At 35.7% G+C, this 24,680-nt stretch overlaps 2 protein-coding genes across 3 annotated transcripts; one reads left to right on the forward strand and one right to left on the reverse strand.

Moving 5' to 3' along the window:
* Nucleotides 1-626: 626 nt before the first annotated feature.
* On the forward strand, nt 627-3,532 carry LOC111797212 (putative receptor-like protein kinase At1g11050). The gene has a single exon (XM_023680166.2). It carries the CDS (start codon nt 929-931, stop codon nt 2,867-2,869), a length of 1,941 nt encoding a protein of 646 aa, XP_023535934.2. The 5' UTR covers nt 627-928; the 3' UTR covers nt 2,870-3,532.
* Nucleotides 3,533-3,782: 250 nt separating this feature from the next.
* On the reverse strand, nt 3,783-24,430 carry LOC111797222 (UDP-glucose:glycoprotein glucosyltransferase). Of its 2 annotated transcripts, none has more exons than XM_023680183.2 (37): nt 24,083-24,430; nt 23,200-23,637; nt 22,384-22,537; nt 21,829-22,000; nt 19,380-19,453; nt 18,308-18,404; nt 18,112-18,224; nt 17,898-18,013; nt 17,539-17,596; nt 16,335-16,487; nt 16,137-16,235; nt 15,915-16,055; nt 15,634-15,702; nt 13,596-13,684; nt 13,281-13,443; nt 12,852-12,986; nt 12,626-12,725; nt 12,407-12,501; nt 12,208-12,320; nt 11,857-12,067; nt 11,512-11,580; nt 11,247-11,392; nt 10,223-10,324; nt 9,863-10,010; nt 9,681-9,737; nt 9,459-9,589; nt 9,233-9,321; nt 8,776-9,125; nt 8,271-8,366; nt 7,832-7,893; nt 7,215-7,317; nt 6,966-7,124; nt 6,647-6,787; nt 6,523-6,566; nt 6,198-6,312; nt 4,467-4,619; nt 3,783-4,366 (listed from the first exon to the last, which is right to left on the reverse strand). In XM_023680183.2, the coding sequence occupies exons 1-37, from the start codon at nt 24,244-24,246 to the stop codon at nt 4,190-4,192; spliced, it is 4,896 nt and encodes a 1,631-aa protein (XP_023535951.2). In that variant the 5' UTR covers nt 24,247-24,430; the 3' UTR covers nt 3,783-4,189. The 2 variants fall into 2 exon arrangements, with proteins under 2 accessions (XP_023535951.2, XP_023535943.2); XM_023680175.2 differs by having other exon boundaries at nt 7,832-7,896.
* Nucleotides 24,431-24,680: the final 250 nt, after the last annotated feature.

A 24,680-nucleotide genomic window follows, 5' to 3' on the forward strand; every position in this document is an offset into this window, starting at 1 on the left:
TCTGATACCATACTTGTTAGAATTCCAATGTTTTATTAGGTTAGGTTCATATTTTCTGGTTTTCATATTATAATTTTAGATTAAATTTGGTCATTTATTTTAGAAGTTCACTAAAATCATTACTATAAGGTGATTTGATCTCTATGTTGAGTTGTTATCCAAAAATGTGATTAATTTTTTACCAATGATGGCCTAATAATTCATATGAGTTCAAAATAAAGGATAACTTGTTCTTATTGAATTAAAAGTATCTCAATCAATAAAAAAGATATAAAGTAAATATAACGTAGAATGGTATATATTTTTATATCAATTTCATTCATCGAATAGATGTGTTTATAACTTACTGAATATATAATTATATATAAATAAATATGTTTGTATTTATATATAAAAGGTAAAATGGGACACGAAATGATAGAAGAAGTCGGAATGGTTCCGACATATATATATATTTAATTCCGTGTAATATGTCAAATTAGGAAGGAAATAAATTCTCTCAAATCATTTTATGAAAATTGAGCTTCCACGTGTAGTGTTCATAAATAAATGGATTGGAAGTATTAAGTGCATTTAAAGCAACTTTAAAAGAAAAGAAAAAATGTTATCAATCATGTTGACTTTCCCCACTCATATTACCTCATCCCATCGAATCCTTCCCCAATTACTACTCTCCCTTTTCACTTTCCACGAAGATTCATGAAATTTTGTGGAAGACGACGCAAAATATCCATCCATTCCTTTCCACCCACCACCAACTACATAAGACTCCCACACAAACGAAAATGGTGGAAAATTCTTGTGCCCTTCAAAACAAGAACTACTCCAATTCTCTCCCTCCCCTCTTCCCCATCTTCTTGTTTTTCACTCTTTTTCAGATTTTCCTTCGAAACCCATCTCGATTTCAGAATACCCAGTAAAGGATTCGATGCAGAAAGTGGAATCGATGAAGATTTTCATTACCTTCCTTCTCTGTTTACTCTCTGTAACTTCAGCAGCCAACCCCACCTGCCCAATGGATCTCAACTATGTCCTTAGAATCCCATGGAATGCGACTGATTGCCGAAACCCCTTCTTCCAAGCCACCGCCAAAGCCGCCATGAATGACACCTCCAAAATCCCATGTTGTCAAACCCTTTTGTCCTTGTATGGAATCGCTCTGGCCCAACACCTCAAAGAAACCACTCTTTTTAATCTCCCAGACCTCGCAACCTCCATCTCTTGCCTTCGTGATTACCAATCAAAGCTCTCATCGCTCTCCCTTCCCGGCGACGTTGCATCGCTTTGCTTCGATCCTTTGCAGTTTGTGATATCTGATAATGTCTGTGCAGGTATTCAAACTACTCGAGATTGGGTTTCGAAGCTTGGCAAGAACACGCCGCTCGATTCTGGATGTCGATCGGAACTTGTTGGTCCAAGTTGTGATGCGTGTCTCGCCTCTGGTTTCAAAGTCCAATCGATTCTAACTGGAATTGATGGTAATAAATCTCATTCTATGGATTGTTTTTACTTCGCTATTCTTTATGCTGCTGGAATCGTTAATGAATTTGGCCCTGAGGGACGTAGTGCATTAGGTTGCATCTTCAATCTACAATTGACTGAAAATGAATTGAAAAATAAACATCCTGCTCTAGTTTATGGTCTTGTTGCTGCTGCTATTGGAGTATTGATCGTTTTTGTTCTGCTTGGGATTTGCTTTTGGTATTACAAATGGAAAAAATTAGTCAAGAAATCTAGCTTAGAGTTTGATGTAGAACTGGATGAACAAGGGTCTAGGCCACATGCCAGGCCTAATACTGGATCAATTTGGTTCAAGATTCAGGAGCTTGAGAAGGCCACTGACAATTTTTCTTCAAAAAACTTCATTGGGAGAGGTGGGTTTGGTTTAGTTTACAAAGGGTCATTACCTGATGGAAGTATGGTGGCTGTGAAGAAGGTTATTGAATCAGATTTTCAAGGCAATGCAGAGTTTTGCAATGAGGTTGAAATAATCAGTAATTTGAAGCATAGGAACCTTGTGCCACTTAGAGGTTGCTGTGTGATTGATGGGGATGATGATCATGATGAGAGTGGAAGTGAGAGATATCTTGTTTATGATTACATGCCCAATGGAAACCTTGATGATCATTTGTTTCTTTCACCATTTGATCATGTTGGAACTGTAAAGAAGCCATTGACATGGCCTCAAAGGAAGAACATTATCTTGGATGTGGCAAAAGGTTTAGCTTATCTTCATTATGGAGTGAAGCCTGCCATATATCACAGAGATATCAAGGCGACGAACATATTGCTAGATGCAGATATGCGAGCGAGAGTGGCGGATTTCGGGCTTGCTAAACAGATTAGGGAAGGACAGTCTCATCTAACAACTCGAGTTGCGGGAACTCATGGGTATTTAGCTCCTGAATATGCACTTTATGGACAACTTACTGAGAAGAGTGATGTTTATAGCTTTGGAGTCGTTGTTTTGGAGATAATGTGTGGGAGGAAAGCTCTTGATTTCTCTTTGTTGTCGTCGCCACGTGCGTTTCTGATCACGGATTGGGCTTGGTCGTTGGTGAAAGGTGGGAAAATAGGGGAAACTTTAGATCCTTCTCTCCTGAAAGATGAAGGTTCTTCTAATTCAAATCCAAAAGGCATAATGGAGAGGTTTGTTGCAGTGGGCATTTTGTGTTCTCATGTGATGGTGGCTTTGAGGCCTACCATTATGGACGCTTTGAAAATGTTGGAGGGGGACATAGAAGTTCCCCAAATCTCTGATCGGCCAGTGCCTTATGGGCATCCTTCATTTGTTGGCGATGGCAGCAACTTCAGTATATCGCCAACATTGAGCGGGCCTCAAGTGCATAGCGGTGACATGCTCAGATGACAACAAGAGCAATCACATTCATCATCAAACATAAGAGATGTAACCGCCTACATCCCAAACCCACCGCTAGCAGATATTGTTCTTTGGACTTTCTCTCAAGGTTTTTAAAACGCGTTTGCTAGGAAGAGGTTTCCATACTTTTATAAGGAATGATTCGTTCTCCTCCCCAACCGACGTGGAATATTACACAAGATCTCTTGATTTTTTTATCGGGCGAAAACAAGAGTTGGATTATATTTCTCGTAGCAACTCAATAGATGTATTCGGTCGACGTTTTCTGAGCGAAAGGGTATCTGAAACAAAAGTGACTCTAATATGCGGTCAACCCTTAGAACATACTACAGTCCCCGTGGATGTTGCATGGGGAGGAGATGCTCCCGAGGTATGAACAGAGTTGGTATCCTTATACAAGATGGGAAGTCTTGGAAGGAGGTGTACATGACCAAAAACTCAGAGCTCCATAATCAAGAGAACCAAATATTTAAGCATTGATAGCTGTAGAAGTGGAATTACTAGGCCACGCAGAGGCTTTAGAACTGTAAATTCTTCTAGACTAGTTTTGAATGAGCTGCTCTCTGTCCTTTATTCCTTTTTCATATGCTATTAATAAACCTGTAATTGGTGTGCCAGATAATAAATATGATGCCCCACTATCAACCAATGTTTCAAACAAAGCCTTTCATGATTTTCCTTCTGTCCAAAGAATAAGAATTAAATCTATCAACCTTGTTCATTTAACCCGATATAAAAATCCTTTGAAATGAATGTTTTTTTGCTTAGTTGATCCATAATTTATGTTTCATCTTTCGTTCCCTTTTTGTTTGTTTCGAGAAATATATCGATCATTTCCGATTCTTTTCCAATTTAAATTATTCAGAGTCAAGAATTTCCATAATTTAAATTATGAAATATGGAGACAAAATAGCAAATTTCTAGCATCACAACAGAAGGTTTCCTGATGGAAATTAACGAAAGATAATTCTTGGAAACTCCAATGCAGTAAGAAGTGATTATACTAAACTACAAAACCAGCTATTACTATACATGTCTTTATCAAAATTGCCAACCTTTTCCATCAAGTTAGCATTTAAAATGGTAGAGAAGAGAGGGAACTGGATAAAACAACTCTTCCAAGAATATTGGAGGGAGAGGTATGACCTTAGTTCTTATCAGCCTACAGAGGCAAATATCCATCTGGCTTCCAAGTTAAATCTAAGAACACTAACATGGGGTATCAGGTTCTTATAAGTAGGAGAGAGATGTTGAATTGAAGGCAGAATTGTCCCATCACTCTAATTTGATAGAACTTAAATTATCTCATTATAACTCTGCCTTTGATTCCACATCTTCATCAATAGGCTTCTTACTCGCACAAGTTTCGGTTTGATCGGTCGGTAAGTCGGGTGTTTGAGGGTTTGCATCACCTGATATTTTAGCTGTGAATGTTCTAGCCTCCAAATCAAGATCTGGCCATTCCGGAACAATTCTTCTGGCACCCTGAAAATTGCGACTAATTTCAATGAAAGATGGAGATGAAAAGCTTTCAAGATCTGGCCATTCTAAAGATACAAATGAATTGAAGAAACAAAAAACGGACCTCTAGCTTCGGTTCTTTGGTCATGGGGTTGTTACAGAGATCGATCGTTTTAGCCTTGGATTTTGTGGCATTACCACACCATGACTCACACCAGAGCCATTCTTGTGGTAGAGAGAAAATGGGCACAGTGTGTTGAGCGTAGTTAGGAAGATCCTGAAAAAGCAAGAAATATATAAAAATTCAAACCGTTGTAACATATTAAGTTTCCTCAAAATTGGGAATTTCGAACCTAATATATTCAATGATCAAACTAAAATGAGAAAAGTTTATTTATTTATTTTTATAAGAGACCGTTTCATAGATGATTGAAATTTAAGAAAAGAATGCGATATCATGATGTTTATAAAAGACCCTTCCAATTAACAACACGGGAGGTATAACTACAGGAGGTAAAATATTAGACCGTTTACACCAAGATATAACTTAGTAAATAACACAGTTTACACCAAGATATAACTTAGTAAATATGTGGAGGTGGAAGAGTTTGTACAAGTCTGTCTTTTCTGCAAATATTCTTTGATTTCTTTCTTTCCATAGGTTTCAAAAAAAAGTAATCATGAGATTTTTCCATAAGTTTCAAAAAAAAGTAATGATGAGATTTTTCCATAGTAAGGTTCTTGCATTCTTGAAGGGGTGGTTGCATTCTTGAAGGGGTGGTACGTTGGGGTCATGTCCAATAGATCCTTTACCTCCCTAGAAAATATGAGATGACATCCGAATATATCGAGAATCGTTGTCCAGAAAAATTCTGAGCGTATGTGCATTGCATAAACAAGTAGCTTTGTGATTTTTTTGACAATTTTCACTTGTGCTAATGGCATTATGTGCTATTTCCCCAAAGAAAGAACTTCACTTTTTTAGTGTGACGTAATGTCCAAACTATCTTTACTAGTGTAGGATTTGTTGTTTCTATTTTTTCTCCTCTCCATCACCAAGGATTTTGTAGAGAATACTCTATCAGTGCTAGAGAGACAAGTTAACGAATCTACTTCATTTGACAATACTACTAGGGCAAGGTCAAGGCTTAATTCAACCCATTCTGTTGCTTCATTATCCTTTAGGTTCCTACCTAGCTTCGTCCGAGAATTTGTTCACTTCATTTTCTATTGGCCCCAATAACTATTAGGAATCTAGAGTGTTGTCACATCTTACTAAATTACTTGTCTAAATATAAAGAACATTCTACCCAGCTTCGTTGCCAATATTAGGAATTAGATTTCATTTCTTGACTCTTGGAATATAGCTTTTTTTGTTGTTTGGCTTTCTTTTCACTCTCTTCTAGAGCTTGTATCCTTGAACATTTTTCAATCTTTTCTTCTATGAATAAAAATTTTGTTTCTTGTTAAACAGAAAACCCATTTTCTTCATTCTCAAAGGGAGATTTCAAGATTCTAATCAAAAGGATCTTCAAAGATCAGCCTAAGCTCACCGCTACCAGATATTGTCCTCTTTGAGCTTTCCCTTTTGGGCTTAAAACACATCTGCTAGGGAGAGGTTTCCACACCCTTATAAAGAATGTTTCGTTCTCCTCCCCAACCGACATGGGGATCTCACACATTACCTCAATAATTGATAGAGTAATATCCAGTAATATGATAAATGGCCATGCCCCATGAAACGAGGACAAAATATATCAGGTAATGTAAAATTTACTCGACGAACATCATCTCAAAACTATGAAGTATCATATGGTATACTAATAAGACATCAAACGATGTAAAATTTACTTGCCTGATCCAAATTGGATAAACTATTGGGATCCTTGCTTAGAGATTCATAGAAAACTCTAAGATTATCTCCTGCTGCTGTTTCTCGGAATTTCTTCAAATCAACGACATATAAAGCACTGTAGGAAATGGAAATTAAAATATTAATGAAGCAAATTATTAGTAAATGCAAGCTATCTAGCAATTTCCAGAAATTTAAAAAGTTGAACCTCTATTAGGAAAGTGAGGTTTGAAAAAAGATGAAGATTAGACTTTTTTCATAACAATATTCAATTTACACAAGAAAGGATTTGTATTTGGTCCAAGTGAACAACCACAAGATAAGATACCTTATATGGTATGGTCTTCCACGTAGATGTTCTTTCCAGAATCCCTGTCAAAGAAAAGAAATTGTGAGAACAGGGCGCTACAGAAAAATAGTTATTGATAACAGTAGAGGAGATTGATATGTACCTGTCTCCAAAACCGATATCCATCCATATCCTTGTTATTATCACAAAAGGGTGTATATGCTAGTGGTTTTCCCTTGATATCCATGTCATAGAGTTCCCCCATGTCTGTGCGGACGATCTGATCAGCATCAACAAAAATGACCTGCAGGTTTTCGCAAACGAACAATACTTTTTTTAGATGGTTAAATAGGCAAGCAACAGGTGACTGAATAAGTTACACTAACATTTTGATCTTTTATTAATAACTGAAAGGTTTATTTCTGGTTAAAAATAAGTTAGAGGAAATCATGGTTGTTTGGAGCATGTTGATGGCATGGTACCTTCTCCAATGAAAGAGGGAAGATAACATCAAGAAATAGAATCTTATATGCCCAAATAATCCTTTGCTTTTCTTTCTGCTTATGCAACCAAGTCGGCCACTTGTAAGTGATTAGTTCATAATCAAAACCATATTCTTCAGCCATGCGTGGAATTACATCCTGATTATGTCACCAAAGAGCATAGGCATTAGGAATATTCTTCAAAAATGAAGGAAAAAAAAGGCCCATGAGACGCAATGTTGTGTTAACCTTAAACTGAGGAGATAGGTAGTTCTTTATAAACCAGAATTTCACAGGCCGATGTGTATTCTTTAGGACACTCAATATCATGATTTTCAGAAAGCGTTCGTATCTGCCATGAAATATTATCAGTAAGTGGACCATTTTACAAAAAACCAGACTGCATAAAGTAACGAATATAAATAAATTTCACTGCCCAAAAGAGATGATAGAAGAGTACCGAGTTCATTGCATGAATGAAATAAAAGGACTTAAATTCCCCTAATCACTAACCGCTCATACCCGGCAATGCAAGGGAAGCCATCGATAAGATACTAAAAGTCATGAATAAAGATGAAAGACTAATCAGAAAAACGGTGTTTTACACCAACACAGAATTAAAGCAACCAACTCTATGGAAGCCTCAGAATTAGTGACTATATCTCAGACAATTCGACCATTTCTCTCACACCAAAGAGACCAAATGAACACCCTGTTGCCAGACCACCTTCTTTGGACCACAAAAGGAATGACCCACGAAAATCAGAGCGAAGAGATTAAGAACAGGGTACAGGCCACTACAGACACAAATATAACTTGCACCACCCAAAAGAAACTGATTATATCTCCAGTAATGTTATACTTACAGGTGTCCAGAGGCAATGGAGAAAATATTTATCGTCTTTCCATGGCGCCCTCCTTTTCCTTGCTTCTACAGAGAATGAATCAAGATTAGAATTAAGAACATGCAAAATCATTCAAACGACATAAGTTTGCCCATTATCAATAGGAGCATAAATAAAAACTTCCCAACATAATTGACTAAACCCTTTTGTGATAGCAACATAAAACTTTTGTCTATTATGACAAAAGATAAATATATATATATATATTCCCTCCCACGAAAGAAAAATATTCCTACCAACACCCAAAAAAAAAAGGAAAAATAGACCTGAAAGCAAAAGATTCATGTAAAACATCACATGAATAGCCTAAAAGTTAAAACTATTTAAATGTAAGGCCAGAGTCCGAAAGATAATTTACATCAGCACATGAAGAAGGTGAAGAAATTAATTAAGAACTCACCACAGACGTGTCTTTAGCTTTTTTTGTTTGATCACTGCTTCCAATCAAACCAGTAGCCCATTTCAAAATATTAGAGTTCCAATTATTCGGGCCTTCCTGCAGAAATTCAAAAAAGCCACAATTCTAGCGTTAAATCTATTATGCACCAGAAAAGTTCTTCCACCAACATGAAATAAAAAAAGGTTAAACTACAAGTTTATTCGCTGAAATTTTCAGTTTGTCACTAAAGGGTCCCTAAATTAAAAATTAAAAGGCGTCTAATAGGTTTCTGGACTTTCAATTTTGCATAGGTCCTTAAATTTTGAACTTTGTTTCTAGGTGCCTAAATTAACTTATAGGACCCAAAACTTTTAATTTTGTATTTAGTATGTTAGTGAATTTTAAAAAAAATGTCAAATAATTTAAAGGATGTTTAGACACGAAATTAAAAGTTCAAGGATCTATTGGACACAAATCTTAATTTAACCAATAAAAACAAGACTAATTCCTATAAATGAACACGCACTTTCTTATTCTCCAGCAAATCATCACCACCATCAGGAGCCAACAACTTTTCATGCTCTTTTCCTTTTTTCTTTTCTACTTCCATGCGAACAACATTACCCCGCAAATCATCAATTATGATACGTTTTGACAATGTTTTATCCCGACTTCCATCCCCACCATGCTTCAGAAGATAAAGTTCAGAACTTCTACCGGGAGCAAGTTGCAGGTACCAAACTCCAGGAGAAACTTTCATTTGCCAATAGCCCAAATTTGCCATTACTAGAGTATCAACCAAATGTGGTGTGCTCTTTGTACCAAGAATCAACTGGAGACCCCGGGGAGGTTCTTGATGTTTCTCTGAACAGTGGCCTGAAGATGAAAAAGATGATACATAAAGTAATACAATCAATGAACCTTATTTCAGATTTAGTTACATCTATGTTTCCCCACATCCGTAGATTTGCTACACTGCGTACCGGTAAGAACAAGAGCTTCCAGTTCAAACACCGCTTGCAACGTCCTTGTCTCCCCAATATTCTCAAGTAAAATATTATCCAGGTCGTGACTGAAATTTACAACGTGATGCAAGAAACAACACAAGATGTTGAAATCAAAAGGAATACAGCATTATTTAAATGAAATAAACCATTCAAACTTATACGATTGTAAAATGAGAGTATACAGCTAGTGGATAAAACATACACAGCAATAACAGGCTCAACAAGCCATGGCTCCGGAACATCAAGATTCATCGTTAATGTCTTGGACAATGGCATATTTGCAAAAAATGCTTTAGGGCCATTAACGGTTACATCTGTACCGCTGAAATCATCCTGAAATTGTCATGAACAACTCAGACACCAATAATGGGAGAAAACTTGTGTTAAACTATAATATAAACCAAAGGCCTTAATTAATAATTACCATTGATGGCAGAACATAGCGGTAGTAATTCTTCAAAGGTAAATCAACAAGCGAACTCTGCCACAGAGAAGACAACGTTAATTTCTCAAGAAATTAATGACTATCAAAGAATAATCATTTGCATTCAATAAAATAGACACGATTAACACCCTCTGAAACTGTACGAGGTTTAAACAGCTCACCAGCGGATTTAATATAATCCTCATGCTAGGTTGTATGTATTTGGACAAAACACGAAGAATTGATGATAGCTTCTGGCCAGATGGACTGAGTGGATCAATAACAGCATCAATATGGATGCTAGAATTTTCATTACTCACTACAATGGCACTGCAAATTGAAAATAAAGAAAAGTAAGGGCGAGGGAGGCCAAAGATATGGATCCTGAATTGTAAAGCATAGCCACTGACATTGAAAGTTGAATAGAATGCAGAGATTTTTCACAATATTTTCAAATAGCATTACAGGGATTTCTAATTCGTCATATTATTGATAAAATTCAAAGGAAAAGGATAATCCACACACTAAATTGAAATCCTTACCTATATTCTGCATTCAAAACCTCAAACCGTGCACTTTCGGAACTTCGATCCCGCTGAGCCATTGAGGATGAAACAAACATAATAACATCACTGAGGAAGTTGCTGCAGAAGTGTGGATTATCACGAACAGTTGATACAAATCAAAAGGGTGATCATTAAATACTACAATTACTAAAAAAAGATGAGACCAGTGAGTTCAAATGTATTAATATGAAATCCTAAATGATTAATATATAACAGTACAAAAGACATAAAGATAACAGCAGAGTTATTATCTCTTCCTTAGCTTCCAAACATTTGAGATGATATTTCAAGCAATAGTTTAAACTTTCAATGTCGCCTTATCCATTTAATACCTCTAAATTCTTCTATTCATTAACAAAAGTACCTCTAAATCCATTCTTTTTCCCCCCACAAAAATGCAAAAAAAAAAAATAATAATAATATAAATATATTCCTGAGGAAGTAATGATTGAAAATCAAGATAATACAAAGAGCTACGTACAAATTATATAATAGTTAAAGGGGAGAAAAAGTAAAACAAGGGCACAAATTAGATAGTACAGCTAACTATTATTTTCTGGTCGCATGCCATCCTCTAAGAAAGGTGGGAAATTAGGAGCAATGCTAGCATTCCCAAGTTAATCTATCTCCATCCAGATATGATCATAGTACAGCAAGCAAGAAATTGATTTGAGTTGATTCTATCACAGAAATAACAAGATAGATTGCTCATAGAGGTTTGAGGAAAGGAAAACATTATAGTCTAACACAAGCTTAGACAGTAAATAACCATGAATTTCCTGTTGAATAAAAGAGAATTAAGATGCCCCTGAGGACACCCTAATATTGCTGTGCATGTAGAGCATGTTATGTGGTCCAAACTTCTTGGTACTGATGAAACAACGAAATTTTAAAAAGTACTTCAACCTGTAGTTTAAAAAACAACGGCACATGTCCTCGTTGCATCAATTTTTTTTACAATAAATAAAGGGCAAGCACTGGGGGAGAAGGGGGAGTAAACCTTGTTAGTGTGTCAGGATCAAAATCATCCCACTTCACTTCTTCAACAATTTCCACAATATGTTTTATTCTCCGCTTATACTCAACTGCTTCCAGTAGATGTAAGTCGTGACTCAAAAATGAGCTCCCATCAGTAAGTAGTGTAACCTAGGCGTGAATGCAATGTATGATTAACAAGTTCCACAAATGCAGCCATATATTTCAGGAAAATCACAGTAAAATTTACAGAAAAAAAAATCGAAGTGAAAACAGCAAAAAGGACTCACTCTTCCATTGGTAATAACTGCATTAACAATAGATTCAAGGCCAAGCTGCCCCGACAAAAGACGTTCCACCTGAAAACCATTGTGCATGCAATATATAACATTTTCTACTTTAGACATAGGGAAGATGTTTAGATCGAGCATCTAACTGGATAGAAAATACATGGATAAAACCAACAAGTGGCAGAGAAAAACAGAACAGGGAGTAATTTTCTTGAAAGTAGTTTAGCATATCAAAAAGCTCCAACTGCAAAACTTGAGAAGTATCACTTTGAATCAGGAGCACTTTATTTAAGAAGAAACATTGATTCAGGAACTAACCACACAATCTAACAAAAAGTGGTATACCTGGCCCAAATACTTTCTCAGTTCATCAACAAAAGAATCAGAGAAAGCTATTCTGTATGCTTTAGGTGGTAAATCATTTGCTTCAGCAAGCTCACAGGCTTTCTCAATAAATTCTTGAGGGCTATAAACTACTTCTGAAGATCCAAGGATGAACTTTTGACTATATATTGAGCACAACTGATCTAGAAAATCTAAAACTTTCTTCTTGTGGCTGCAATAATATGCAAAAATAAAAATAATAAATGTTAGGCAGAAAATACACTGCATAGCCCCAACCAGCAACTTACCCCCCCCCCAAAAAAAAAGGAAAATCAAAAGGAGAAAACCACGACAATAAAGAACAGAACAAACCTATGCAATGATGCACTAATCTCAAAAAACTTCACTAAAAGCAAACTGGATTCTTGGGCATGGTTGCTAGTAGTAAAAAGGAACCCGACACGAGCACTTTTAGATCCTCTCATCTGCATTCCAATACTATAATTTAAATAAAGAATACTTTTTCAATTGATAAAATTTGTGACAATAAATTTCTGCCAAATGCAATAACCAGATAGTGTAAGCCTTCTTTCAGCAACTTTATTCCTTTCTTTGAAGCAGCATCAATGACCAGGAGATGGGTCACAGGCTTCAAATCGTCCGTAGCTGGAAAATAAAAATGGAATCTCATGAACTGGTAATCTCAAAGCTAAAAGTTCTGAACCATTGGATTATGCTTCGTTTATAAGATACAAAATTTGATGAATAGAAAAAATAATATAATTCTTACTTCCAGGAGAATGAAAATAGTTAAAGCCATTCAATAAAAACTCCCCTCCATGAGTGGATGCAAACATAGAAACAATACGTGAGTTCCCTTCAGCAACAATCTGCATAAAAATGGACACAATGATGCAATAAGGTCAATGAGATATATTAAACACATAAAAGCCTCTCAATCAATCAGCACAAAAAACCAGATTCCACAATCAAACAGCATTATGCAAATAATTCACCTGTGGATTATAGCGACTAATACCACTCTCTGATAAGAATTTTTCAAGAACGTCAGTGCGAGAAGATATATGTCCATAATAAACTTGTTCCTGTATCCGTGGAGTCTCTTCGTTCATGGCATTTATTAGAGACTCCTGATCAAAAGAGATACCAAAACGTTATGAACAGAGGACAAAGGCAAGAGTTGATTGAGTCGAGCCAAACTGTATATGCTTGATAAAAAATTTCCATTTAAGAACCAAACGAAGTTAAATCATCCTTCAGAAACTGATGCTTATGTCTAATCAGCATACCGCATAATGGGATGATCATAAACTGTTCAACAAAGACTAAAAGAACTGAAAGAAAACAGCATCTTCCAAATAAAATGATAGCAACTTTGTATGGTCAAAATTTTATCTGAATGTATTTAACACATAAGATATTACCTCACTAGAATCAAGTACAAGCCCATTCATCAAGAGGGAACACTCCAATTTAGATAAGCCACGAGAAAAAATAAACATGGAGCTTTCCTCAGCCAGATCTTTAAAAGTTTGCTCCTTTTCCAACTTTAGTAGAACATCTTGAGGAGGAGATTTTGTCTTAGGTCTATGAAAACAGAAAGAAGTCGATTATTCTAGATTATTTGTAGTAAATAGAATTTGACACTAGTAACCAAAAGAAAATATACAAAATGCGATATTGGAGATAACATCTATTTAAAGGTATTCAACATAGCAAATCCAATTCAGTGAACTTACAGAAGAGTTTCCACGAAAGCTCCTTCAACATGATGCATTTCAGGCGCATCATCAGCTAAACCATCTGCTTCAAGCCGTAATTTGTTTACCTGATCCAATTCAACAAGTTCAGTAAAATAACTAATTAATTTCATGTCTGAAGCCTTCCGGAGCATTTCTTTTTGCATGAATAATTAAACTTACATTGAGGGGAAAAAAGGGCATACAAAAAGAATTAACAAAAGAGACTCCAATCCAGTAAAATAAGACCTAGAGGGTAATTACAAAAAGGTCTTGCCAAAGACTAAAGACATAGGATCTAACAAGGGACTAAACAACATTGTAAGACCTCTCCCGATGCCTAAACATTGGAAGTCATGCTATGTAACTAGTCTCCTGCACTTATTAGCAAGGGAACTTAGAACTACGTATGGATTGAAGACATCTGAGAATAAGCTTGGTGTACTATTAATAGCATTACTACAAGTAAGCACTTTTAGTATTTGTTATTGCTGAAGTTATGTAAGTTCCTTCCAGATAAGAGATAATTTAATTATTTTGAGTTGAAATTGCAAAAAAAATATAAAATATAAAATATAAAGGCACCAATGGAGTTTATATAATATTAAAATAAGTTTTAACTTGAATATAGAAATAGTAACCCAGAAAAGGGTAGTAGTTTTCTCCAACCAAGCCTTCCAAAGCAAAGTGCCTACAAAAGTGAATAATGCCGCAACCTTTTTTACCTTAAAAACTCCGACCACCAAAAAAAAAAAATCAACCCACCATTTGATTAATCAAGTGGGAGATAGGCTACTGAGTTGGAAGAAACTAAATATATCCCAAAACCAGGCCCTGAAGGAACACGTTAAGAAAATATGGTAGGCAATCTCGAAGCTATTTTTGTAAAGGATTGGGATTGAGGTAGGAACTAGAATTTCTTCTTTGAGCCTGGCCATTAATACTTAAGCCTCCAAGACATGACATTAAAAAGATTTTTTAAATGAAAAACCAAACTTTCAATGAGAAAAAATGAAAGAATACAAGGACATACAAAAGGAGAGCCTACAAAGAGAGGGAGGCAATCTACAGATTGGGCTTCCAGTCAAGATAGATCAGACCTAAAGGATAATTACAAAAGAACTTAGTTACACACCCACAAGAACACAGAATCTAACAAGGGACCAAACCTTGTTTGGAGATCTCTCAAGCCCTCTACAAATTCTATTGTTCCTCTCACCCCTAAAAAGAATTTATATTTTTGGGAATATAAAATTTCAACAATTTCTTATGAAAGGTCCCTTTTCAGTCACCTTTGGTTAACCATGATGTATATACCAATGAAAAAAATACTGGTAAAGGGCAATGTTCAAGCAGTAATTTCTAAGAACGTGAGCTTCTTTGGTAGATAGAAATCTCATAAAGACGGGCAAGGAGAAAATTCTTGGAAATCTAGGCAAGTATCCTGCATCATCTCTCCAATTATAGCCAAAAAAGATTGCTAGCCCCATATCTAAAAATGGACGTGTTAGTTTTGAAATGTGTGAAGTGCTACGTTTGAAAAATTGAGAGATTCTTTAAATGTGCATCATGTATTTTTCACACTAGTAACTCTACAATTATCGAGAATTCTACTGAGAGAATGAACTTAATACTTTTTTAACAAGAAATGAAACTTTTTATTGATAAAATGAAAAGAGACTAATGCTAAAAAGGAAACAAACTCCAAAAGAGAGTAAAACAAGAACAAAGGATGTAAAGGAAATAAAAGAAACCCAGAAAAAACATATAAACCATATCATATATAAAGAACACCCCTCAAAAGCTTCAAACCAGAAGAAAAAAAACATCAAGAAACCAAATTTAGGAGATGCAATAATTTCTTCTGCACAAGATTCCAAAGATGTTCGAAATGAATACTACCCTTCCTCAACCACCGAAAATAACTTTGTTCCTCAATAGATTGGAATGAACCAAAAAAAAATGAGTGCACAGTTAACTGACTGAGAAGATGCTAACCAACAAGAAAAAACAATGAGAACAAAGCTGCAGAACATACATTGCTCAGAAACTGAAAGGCTGTCTGAATCCCGTGGTTCTCTTTAAAATAAAGGAACAGCTGTATTATCTGCAAAAACAGGCATTCATCATAATAAGCAGTATCATTTCTAGTTCTTCAACCTAACAAAGTACTTCAATTGTCAATAGGTGGACATTGTGATTATTGATCCGGAGAAATCTAGAAATATTGTTGATTTTCTTAATCATGGATGGCAGATAACAAATTGCATGCTAAAACTGCTAAACGATATAATAAAATTTTTGAGAAAAAAAAATTACCAAACTGGATGTATCTGCCTCGGATTTATTTAACCCATCATCATCGCTTTCAGTTTCCTTGATAAATTTGGAAGAATACAGTAACACTCCAAATCTAATAGGAAAACTGTTCTCGTACAATGACAGGATCGTGTCAATTGTCTGCATGTTTGGATTTTATAATTAAGGAGACGTAGCAACATCTTGACAAACAAGGAAATTTTTTACAGGAAAAATAAGGACCTGTAGACCACAAACTGTTGCGGGATCAAGAACATAAACAGCATGAAATAGGTTTTTGCGGATGTAGCGAAGTTGTCCAGGAAAGACTGGCATCAAAATCTACATGAATTAAATATGTACTTAGAGATTGAAAAATGAAATGGAATCATCAATTCATCAGAATATTGAAAATCAGTAGGCGATGCGTTACTAAATTACCTCATTGATGTTGCTCCTCCATCGCTTGTACATAGCATCTTCTTCCAAATTGTTGAGGAAATGCACATGAGAAGAACGAAAGTCCACACGGAGTAAGTCGGAATCAGCTGGAGGCAGACTTGACAGAAGTTTCCGAATAGTATGATTTGGAATCTGATTGTTGGCAACATCAACTTGTTAACAAATAAAATGGGAACTCAACTAAGTCAAAACACTTTTAACCTCAGATGTTTCAATGCTTGAAACTCGAATAATAGAAAATTCCTCATAAATAATCCCTCTTCACAATCAGGAAATTTAGAAATTAAAAATCCAAAGATATTTGGATAACTCATTAGCTATATCTTTTATTAGAAAAGGATCGGTATTTTTTTTGGAGAGAAAATGTTAAACTAATGCTGATCATTTGTAAGCAAAAGATCATGGATAAAGGATGAAAATTGGACAACAAAAGAATTTTTTTCTTTTACTTCTTTCTTTCTTTCTTCTTCTTCTTCTTCTTCTTCTCTTTTTTTTTTTTTTTTTTTTTTTTCCTTGTCTGACAACAGGAATTGAACATAGTTCTCCAAAGGGGACCCTTACTAAAAAACTCCGCCACTTTTCAAGTGAATGCCACGTAAATCTTTACAGTTTTACAAAAAAATAGACTATGGAGTTACAAAAAGGGTGTCCAACTAGTCATCAAAAAAAAAGTAAGGAATCACATAAAAGAGGAAGACTTTGGACGAGAAGAATAGTATTAACCACTTCCAAGAAAAAAAAATTACCTTCTCTGAACCTTCAAAGCGAGAAAAATAGAGGAATAGGAGAGCGTGGATCACATGAAGAGATAAAAGGATCAACAAGAGAACTCAGTCAAAGGATACTTTTGATGATCATACAAAAAGGCTTGCAATAGTGGCAGAGCCAGAGAATTTTATGAGGAACAAAATTTTAGTTTCTAGCTCTTTATAGTCATAATTTATCAATTCTAAAAATTGAGAGAGAAACTAAAGCAAAAACTTTAAAATCTAAATTTTTTTTAAAGATTTTTTTTCTAATCTAAGAAAATTTAGGGGCAAGTCCTTTTTCTTCATTCCGCCCGTCTTTCAAACTGTGTCCTATTCTTTAAACTTGCTTTGCTATCCTTTTTGTTTCTAAAGTACTTATCTACTCTCCAACAAAATGTCATTCCATTTAACCACATAAGAACGAAATTCTTTACCTTCAGTTTTGTAAATTGATCAGCCAACAATAGGTCCTGATGGATCATGTCAATCAACCTACAAAAAAGTGGCAGCAGAGTTAAAAGATCCCACCGGTTTACACTAACCAAAAGAAATTGGTGGACAAAGGATGGAACCGAACTAATGATAACAAAAGGGGAGGATCATAATGCCTTTTGTTTAATGTAAATAATATTCCCTACCAAACAGATAAATGTACATGCATGATCTACTAAATTTACAATAAACAGCAAAAGATCCTTAATCTATGCAAAAAGCAAGAATCTGGGAACATGTAAACTAAAAAGGATAAAATGTTCATAAGAGAGAGAAATATCAAGGAGAGCATAAGCATTACAGATAGAGGTCAACATCTTCAATATTGATTAAAGCACCATTGAGAGCCATTAAGGACTTGCCAGGTGGAATCATGCGTTGATTAGCAGTGATTTCATCTTTAACCGAGTCATTGAGCTGCAAACCAATCAGCAGAAAACACAATAATATTTTATGGCAAAGATATTTGACGCCATAAGATTACTTCATGCAGGGGTACCTTATAGAGCATGTACCTTCATGCGAGATAAGGAAGAGACTATGCTAGGAAAATTTTGATTTATTTCCTGCATTGACTGCAACGGATCAGATGCCTGTACTATTCTCTGTGCAGTTTGATGTCCCAAGTCTGCCAAGAAGGAAGCAATTAATTAGGCTTTGAAACACAGACACCAACAGAATATCATACAGTAAACTTCAAAGTCCAATTACCCTTCAGTTCCCACACATCGAGTGTGTCTGAAACAGTTGATGACAATAGATAATCCCTAAAAGCCATGATTTCAGATGTTATCTCTGGTTTCCGTTCCTACGTTGAACAAATAAATCTTTTCAACCTTAGTTGCATAAGCCATAAGGCCAACCTGGCTAAAATTAACCATAAGCATTCTAACAACATTATTAGACTAACAATGTGGAAACAGATTAAGATATACTAGGTACTTTTTTTTTTTTTTTTTCCTTTCTATTTCAGCTTTTTCTGAACAAGGAACATCATATTTAAGAGACGATAAACACACTTTCATTATGAGGGGAAAACAAGAAACTACAAAAACTGCAGCTACTGTGCACCTGCTGCCAAAGAACAGACCAATTAGTCCCCGTGAAATCATATTCAGGAGGTATCATGGGGAGCAAAAGTTTTTCTTTCAACAAAGTGCCCTGGTACTCTTTTTTTTTTTTTTTTTTTTTCATTAAGAAACCTAATATGTTACTTCACAACAAAAATTGGGAAAACCTAAGGGTGTGGAGAAGGGATGGTCCCCTCCAAAAGCTCGCAAAGAAGAGCTTTCCAATCTTGGAAGATCATGGAGAAGTTGTAATTACAAAAGAATTCTCTATCATTGTAGCACCACCAAGCAGAGGTAAGCTATACGCTTGCAAAACCCAGCAAAAAGAACCTGGCACCTTGATACATTCAATGTATCGGTTTGAAGGAAAACTAAAATCCTTAAAACTATGGCATTCATAAGAAGTCAGATGAAATTAAAGCTACATGATTAATAGCTCAAAGGGCAATCCAGGCGGTGAGCATTCAAAAAATTACAATAAGAACACTAAAAGTGAAACTCCACTCCAATCTTGAAAATGAGCGGAATGATTGCAGAAAATGTGCTCTTTACATAATAAAGAAAATATGACCGTTAAGGTGATATCAATTTAATAACCATTGAAGTAAACTGTGGATCATTCAGATCGTTGTTTGGTATAATATGATATAGCAATCTTCAAAAAATTGAAAAATAAAAAAGAAAAGAAAAGAATAACTTAAAGGAATACACACCAAAATCTTGGAAAATATGAAGCCTCTAACTTCTTGGCTGAGATCTTCAGTCCGAGGATCTTCCAAAGTGACACCTGCAATCCATAAGACTATTTCAAGGCATCTTAACCCAGAAAAAAAAAATTAAATTAACCAATGATGGAAAAGAGTAGAATGTCTATTCCCTCAACTGAATTTGTAGAAAAGCTTACATAATCAATTTACATCCCCTTTTTCCTAGTATGAGACCCTACGTTAAGATTGAACACAACTTTTTTTTAATGAAAAACATTATTTGTCCATTTCATTGATAAGATGAAATGGTATGAGCTTATGGGGGGAATCACTCCCAAGCTGAGATCTACAAAAAGAGCTTCCAATTGGCCAAAAGAGAAGATAAACTACAGCTGTGAAAGTACGATAATTTTCACACTAACCTGATTGGTTTCAACCTTGTGAGAGGCTAAGGGTAAAAACCTTCATTTCAGCCGGATGGAAGACTAAAAGCTCAAAAAAGGCGAATATTCTAACCTGGTTGGTTTTTCTGGAGAAGTTAAATAGATGCGACAAAGTTCAAAGAAAATCTCCAGATTGGTTGTTGAACCTTAGTTGCTGCCCTTTATGTTTTAGTGCTGGAGAAGACATTCATCACATATTTTTCCATTGTTTATACAAAAAAAAAAATGCTCTTATGGGAGGCATCTTTTTTAAGTTATTTGAACGTGCTTGGATTAGTAACAATCCAAAGGACAAATTCCAAGACAGAGAATCCTTGTCCCAACGAGCAATATCATACGGTTATTGTTTGTTGCAATGGAATAGTATTGGAATTAATACACAAGAGAGACCTCATTAGAAGGAGGGATTTTAGCCAATTATCCTCCCAAAATCTGATTCTTCTGTCACTGCCAGATTTAAGGAAAACCAAAGAGTTGGAAAATTGCCGCTGACTCCTAATGAAATATCATGGGAATCTAGAACCTGTCAAGAATGGATAAACCCTTCGGTTGAGAGCCATATTTGTTGGAGAAGACTGTGTGCAAAAAAGTTGTGCTCGTTTGAACATCTGCCAATACCCAAGCCTCCTTTGTCAATCGGAAGCTTAACTGAGTTTCAGTAAACCAGTGGCTGTCTTCAGCTATGGAACCATTTTTCCATAAAAATTCTCTAACTAGTTTTTCCAGATTTTTAGCCAAAACCGTGAAATTTCAAAAAATAGACGTATAAATAAGTGGGAGTGCATGAGAAAAAGCTTAAGAAGTTAAATCTGAAAGTTGGCCATTCTTCCACTTGTAGATTCTATTGATCTCCACTAGCTGCTGAAAAGATGGTGAGCTTAAGCTTCAATTTCATGGGTCCTCACAGTTAACATTGAGATCTATGATGGCCAGTTAGAACAGATTAACGTCATCCCAAGATCTCTATTGGAAAAGTCCTTGCTGAAAATAGTACCATACACAAATGGGAGGTGATTAAAGTGAACCCGAATTGATGCAAGATGAAAGTTCTTTAACAAGCCCATAATTGTTGGCTTTGGAGAAGCCTACCTAAAGAACTGGCAACCAAGGAAGATGGACACACGCATAAAAAGTGGTCACGCCATAGAAAATCCAGAAAGAAAGAATTTTGAATCCAAATATTATCAAACATGAAGGTGCAGGGGGCCACTTGACGACCTTGCCATTGGGATAGGGCAGTCAACCAACTTAATTGTAGGGCAAAATTTCTCAACTTCCCCAAAGTGGTTCACATTCACCCATACTTTGAACAGAAGATATCCATCAAGCCTACAACAGCCTAAAAAATCCCACAGAGGCACATGACCTTCTACAAATCTATTGGAGGCTCCCATAGATGTATTAAACCAATACCCTCCAAATTCTCTGATGTGAATCTAGCCACATAATAATCCCCATCACACAACCCCCAAAGACTTTCCAACTCCTCCCAAAAGGTCGCCCTCCCCCTACATATAATATATGTTGTATATATCATTATAATCTGACAATGTTCAAAAAAGTACGGATCATAAAGGATAAAAATTATTTTTCTTAACGGTACACTAACATTTGAATGTTTATAATTCTCGTTTTCTTGTCAAATGAAAATATATAGTGAATTTATGTAAATCCTAAACTTCAAACACTAAAATACCCAATAAAACATGTTCTATTGCAAAATTATATATATATTTATATATAACTGTCAATTGCAAGATTGAATTAAAATACAACAAATAAAATGCAATACAGAAAATAAGTATCTATAGAGTGGAGACTCCAAACCTTCATGCAGTAGTTTTCATTCATAGTTAGTTGGGATTTAAGAGCCATATAAACAATAAAGGATGTCAAAAGTACACAATTCAAAGACAGCATTTGTCAGCTTCAATCAAGCCGGAATAAACTTCTGCACAAGGCAATCTCACCATCTTAAATAACTACAGAATATACTGGGAAAGTGAACTGACCTTTCTTTATCGCACTATCATCCATAGCCTTATATTCCATGTTCTTCAGGGCCAGTTCTACCCCATAACCACCTAAATTCAAGGAACCTCTTCTACCAACAGCTCCACAAGAGTTAATTTTTACTTCACAGCCGGAAGGTATTACAGGTCGAGTAACATATTTAACCTTTCCCTGCAAATTTAACCAAACAGCATATGATATATATAGATATTAGAAAAAGAAATGTAACAAGCAGGGATGTTACAATTGGCCATAGGGTTAACAACATTTCACATGATAGACCAGATAGCACATAAGCACACAGTAGTAGCTTTAGGATCATACTGAGATCACCCTCATAGTTTTAAGAGCAAAACATAACCTTAATTTTAATTAGTACAATGAAAGTAATGAAGATAGTACTTTCTATGAAAGGAAGAATCCATGTCTGTAATTTCATACTTTCTATGACATGAAGAGCCCGTGTGTCTCATAAAAAAAAAAAATAATAAATAAATAAATAAATAGTGATGAGCATAATATTAAAATAAATTATTGGAACACAGGGGATGAACCTCTTTGGCAGCTTTGACAAGAGTGACATGGAATTGCTTAAAGCAATCAGTTCCAAGGGCTCCATAAAGGATGGCTACTCTACTTCCAGAAGATGAACCAAAGTGAACGTGGTCAAAGTCATACAAATCTGGTGGCTGTAAACAATCCCCAACACTGACACCAGAAAATGGACATATAAAAAAAATAAGAAAAATATAATGCAGAAAGTAGTGATTTAAATATGCTCCCTGTGAGAAGAAAAAGGGCCAATAAATGAAAAGGAAATAATTACCCGAAATCTAAATTCAATGTTTCATCCACCAAAACAGTCTAATCAAATTAATTCTTTACGAAAATCATAATAAGAAACATATGCAATTGGATTAGGTGAACATTTTTCCTGTGTTCTTCCAAATTTCTTGGTGAGTTTTTTAAAATCAAAATAGTACACATGTTGCTATAGTTGGTTCGATTGTGACTTGGTGTAAATGCTCCCCACTTTTCCATCATTATAGCTTTACCACCCTCCTTTCTAGCTGGAGGGATCTTTTGTTATTATCTCCCTGAAGAACTTTTCCTTATTTTGTAATTTCATACATCAATGAAATTGTTTCTTATCTAAAAAATCAAAAAAGAATAAATATTGCTTATAATGAATTCATACCAAGACAAACTCACCCGCTTAACTTATGGGTCAGGTTGAGTTGGCTAATATGTCCTACCAATGGTTTATCCCAGATCAATTTCAATAATGGGTTTAATACTAGCAAAATAATTCGGGCGAAATATCAACAACATCACCTCCACCACGGGTCCAGTTCGATAATATTACTAACCATTCAGCAGGATTCTGAAGCCACGTTAGCAATTCTGGAACATCAAAAAATAGAGATCCACCAGTATCCACCCAACAACATTTGCCGCCAGGAGTTTTTTGGTTAAGTCCTACAACTGAAGTATCTGACTTTTTTCTTCCAATGCTTTCATTTCCTTCACCAACAATGTTGGAGTTATTTTCTTCAGGCAAAGGAAAAGAGGAAAGCGAATCGTTGGCTAACTGTTGGAAAAGAACCAATCTAGGGGACGCTGATCTTAGAATGAGAGAAAATTCAAATAATGAAGCCAGAGGTTCACTTAGAAGTAAACGTCCATGCTTCAAAATTTTCTTCAGACAATCTTTAGCACTAGAAGCATCAGCATCATTTCCTTCCTCACGAAGCCAGATCTCAATAAAATCCCAGTAAAGGTCTTTCCGTTCTTTAGCAAGTAATTCACTGTACTCAACAAAGAATATAAGTCAATGCATTGTCTAAGACCAAAAAACTTCATAAAAATCCCCTGATCGCAACTAAGCAGTTCAATTTTCGACATTCATTCTTCAATTTGCTTTAAAATTAAGAAAAACAACCCATCTTTCAGATATGAACACGCCCACTTTAATAACAAACAAATGCCACCACCCAAATGAAATGTATTGCACAAACACAAGCATTGCATTCAATGTCAATCATTATCACAATAGGAAATTGGATCTCAATGGTTAAGAGCTGCAGCTGCCAAATTACAAACCACCTCTCCCAATGTCATCAAAGCTTTAAGAACTAAATGGTGCAGTGCTTTATCTACATAACTCCATTTTCTTCAACTAAAGAACACACCATTACAAATGCTTCAAATCAATAATTACACAGCATCAAAGAGAGAATGAAGCAAAAATACCCAGCTTCCAGGAGAACTGAAGTGCCAGGCCATTTGGCTTGAACCGCAACCTGCACGTTCTTGGGTCTTCGAATCTCAGAAAAAGCTCCACTACCTCCATAGATTACCAACAACGATAAAACGACCAGAGCTCGACACCCAGATCCAAAACAGCTCGTCCCCATTAGCAAAAAAAAATGCAAAACGAATCACGATCTTCAGTTCAATCGATCAAATTTAGAGACTCCACCATCGATGGGCTCGGAAAGAGATGGGTGAAAAAAATGAGAGACCGACTATTGGCGAGAGAAGGAAGTTTGGAAATTGAGCCTCTCAAGCTCGGCGACGATGGAGAAGACTCCGCAGTGGAAGGAAAAACCGCATGGCCAATAGAAGGTATTATCGTTATTCTAAAGATTATATAAGGGTATATTTGTCATTTGGATAGCCGCGTCAAACTGCCGACGTGGCTCCCGTTTATTGGATAACCATTAACCGGATTTGGATAGTCAAACGGATCGGTCTTTGAGCCCACTTCCATACAAATAAGCCCAATAGGTTATCAGCCGAAAAGACAGGCCCATCATAGCACGGCCCACGATGGAAATTTCAAAAAATA

Source organism: Cucurbita pepo, chromosome 1 (assembly GCF_057944985.1).
Source record: "Cucurbita pepo subsp. pepo isolate OVF chromosome 1, ASM5794498v1, whole genome shotgun sequence".
Taxonomy (NCBI): domain Eukaryota; kingdom Viridiplantae; phylum Streptophyta; class Magnoliopsida; order Cucurbitales; family Cucurbitaceae; genus Cucurbita; species Cucurbita pepo.

Bases quoted from the DNA above. Each gene is read 5' to 3' on its own strand.
- LOC111797212 (XM_023680166.2), top strand. From the start codon at position 929: ATGCAGAAAGTGGAATCGATGAAGATTTTCATTACCTTCCTTCTCTGT.
- LOC111797222 (XM_023680175.2), bottom strand. From the start codon at position 24,246: ATGGGGACGAGCTGTTTTGGATCTGGGTGTCGAGCTCTGGTCGTTTTA. The intron at 23,638-24,082 runs GTATTTTTGCTT...TGTTGAGTACAG, and splicing joins TCAGTTCTCCTGGAAGCTGG to TGAATTACTTGCTAAAGAAC. The intron at 16,236-16,334 runs GTAATTTAGTAA...TAATTCATGTAG, and splicing joins GGAGGAGCAACATCAATGAG to ATTTTGATGCCAGTCTTTCC.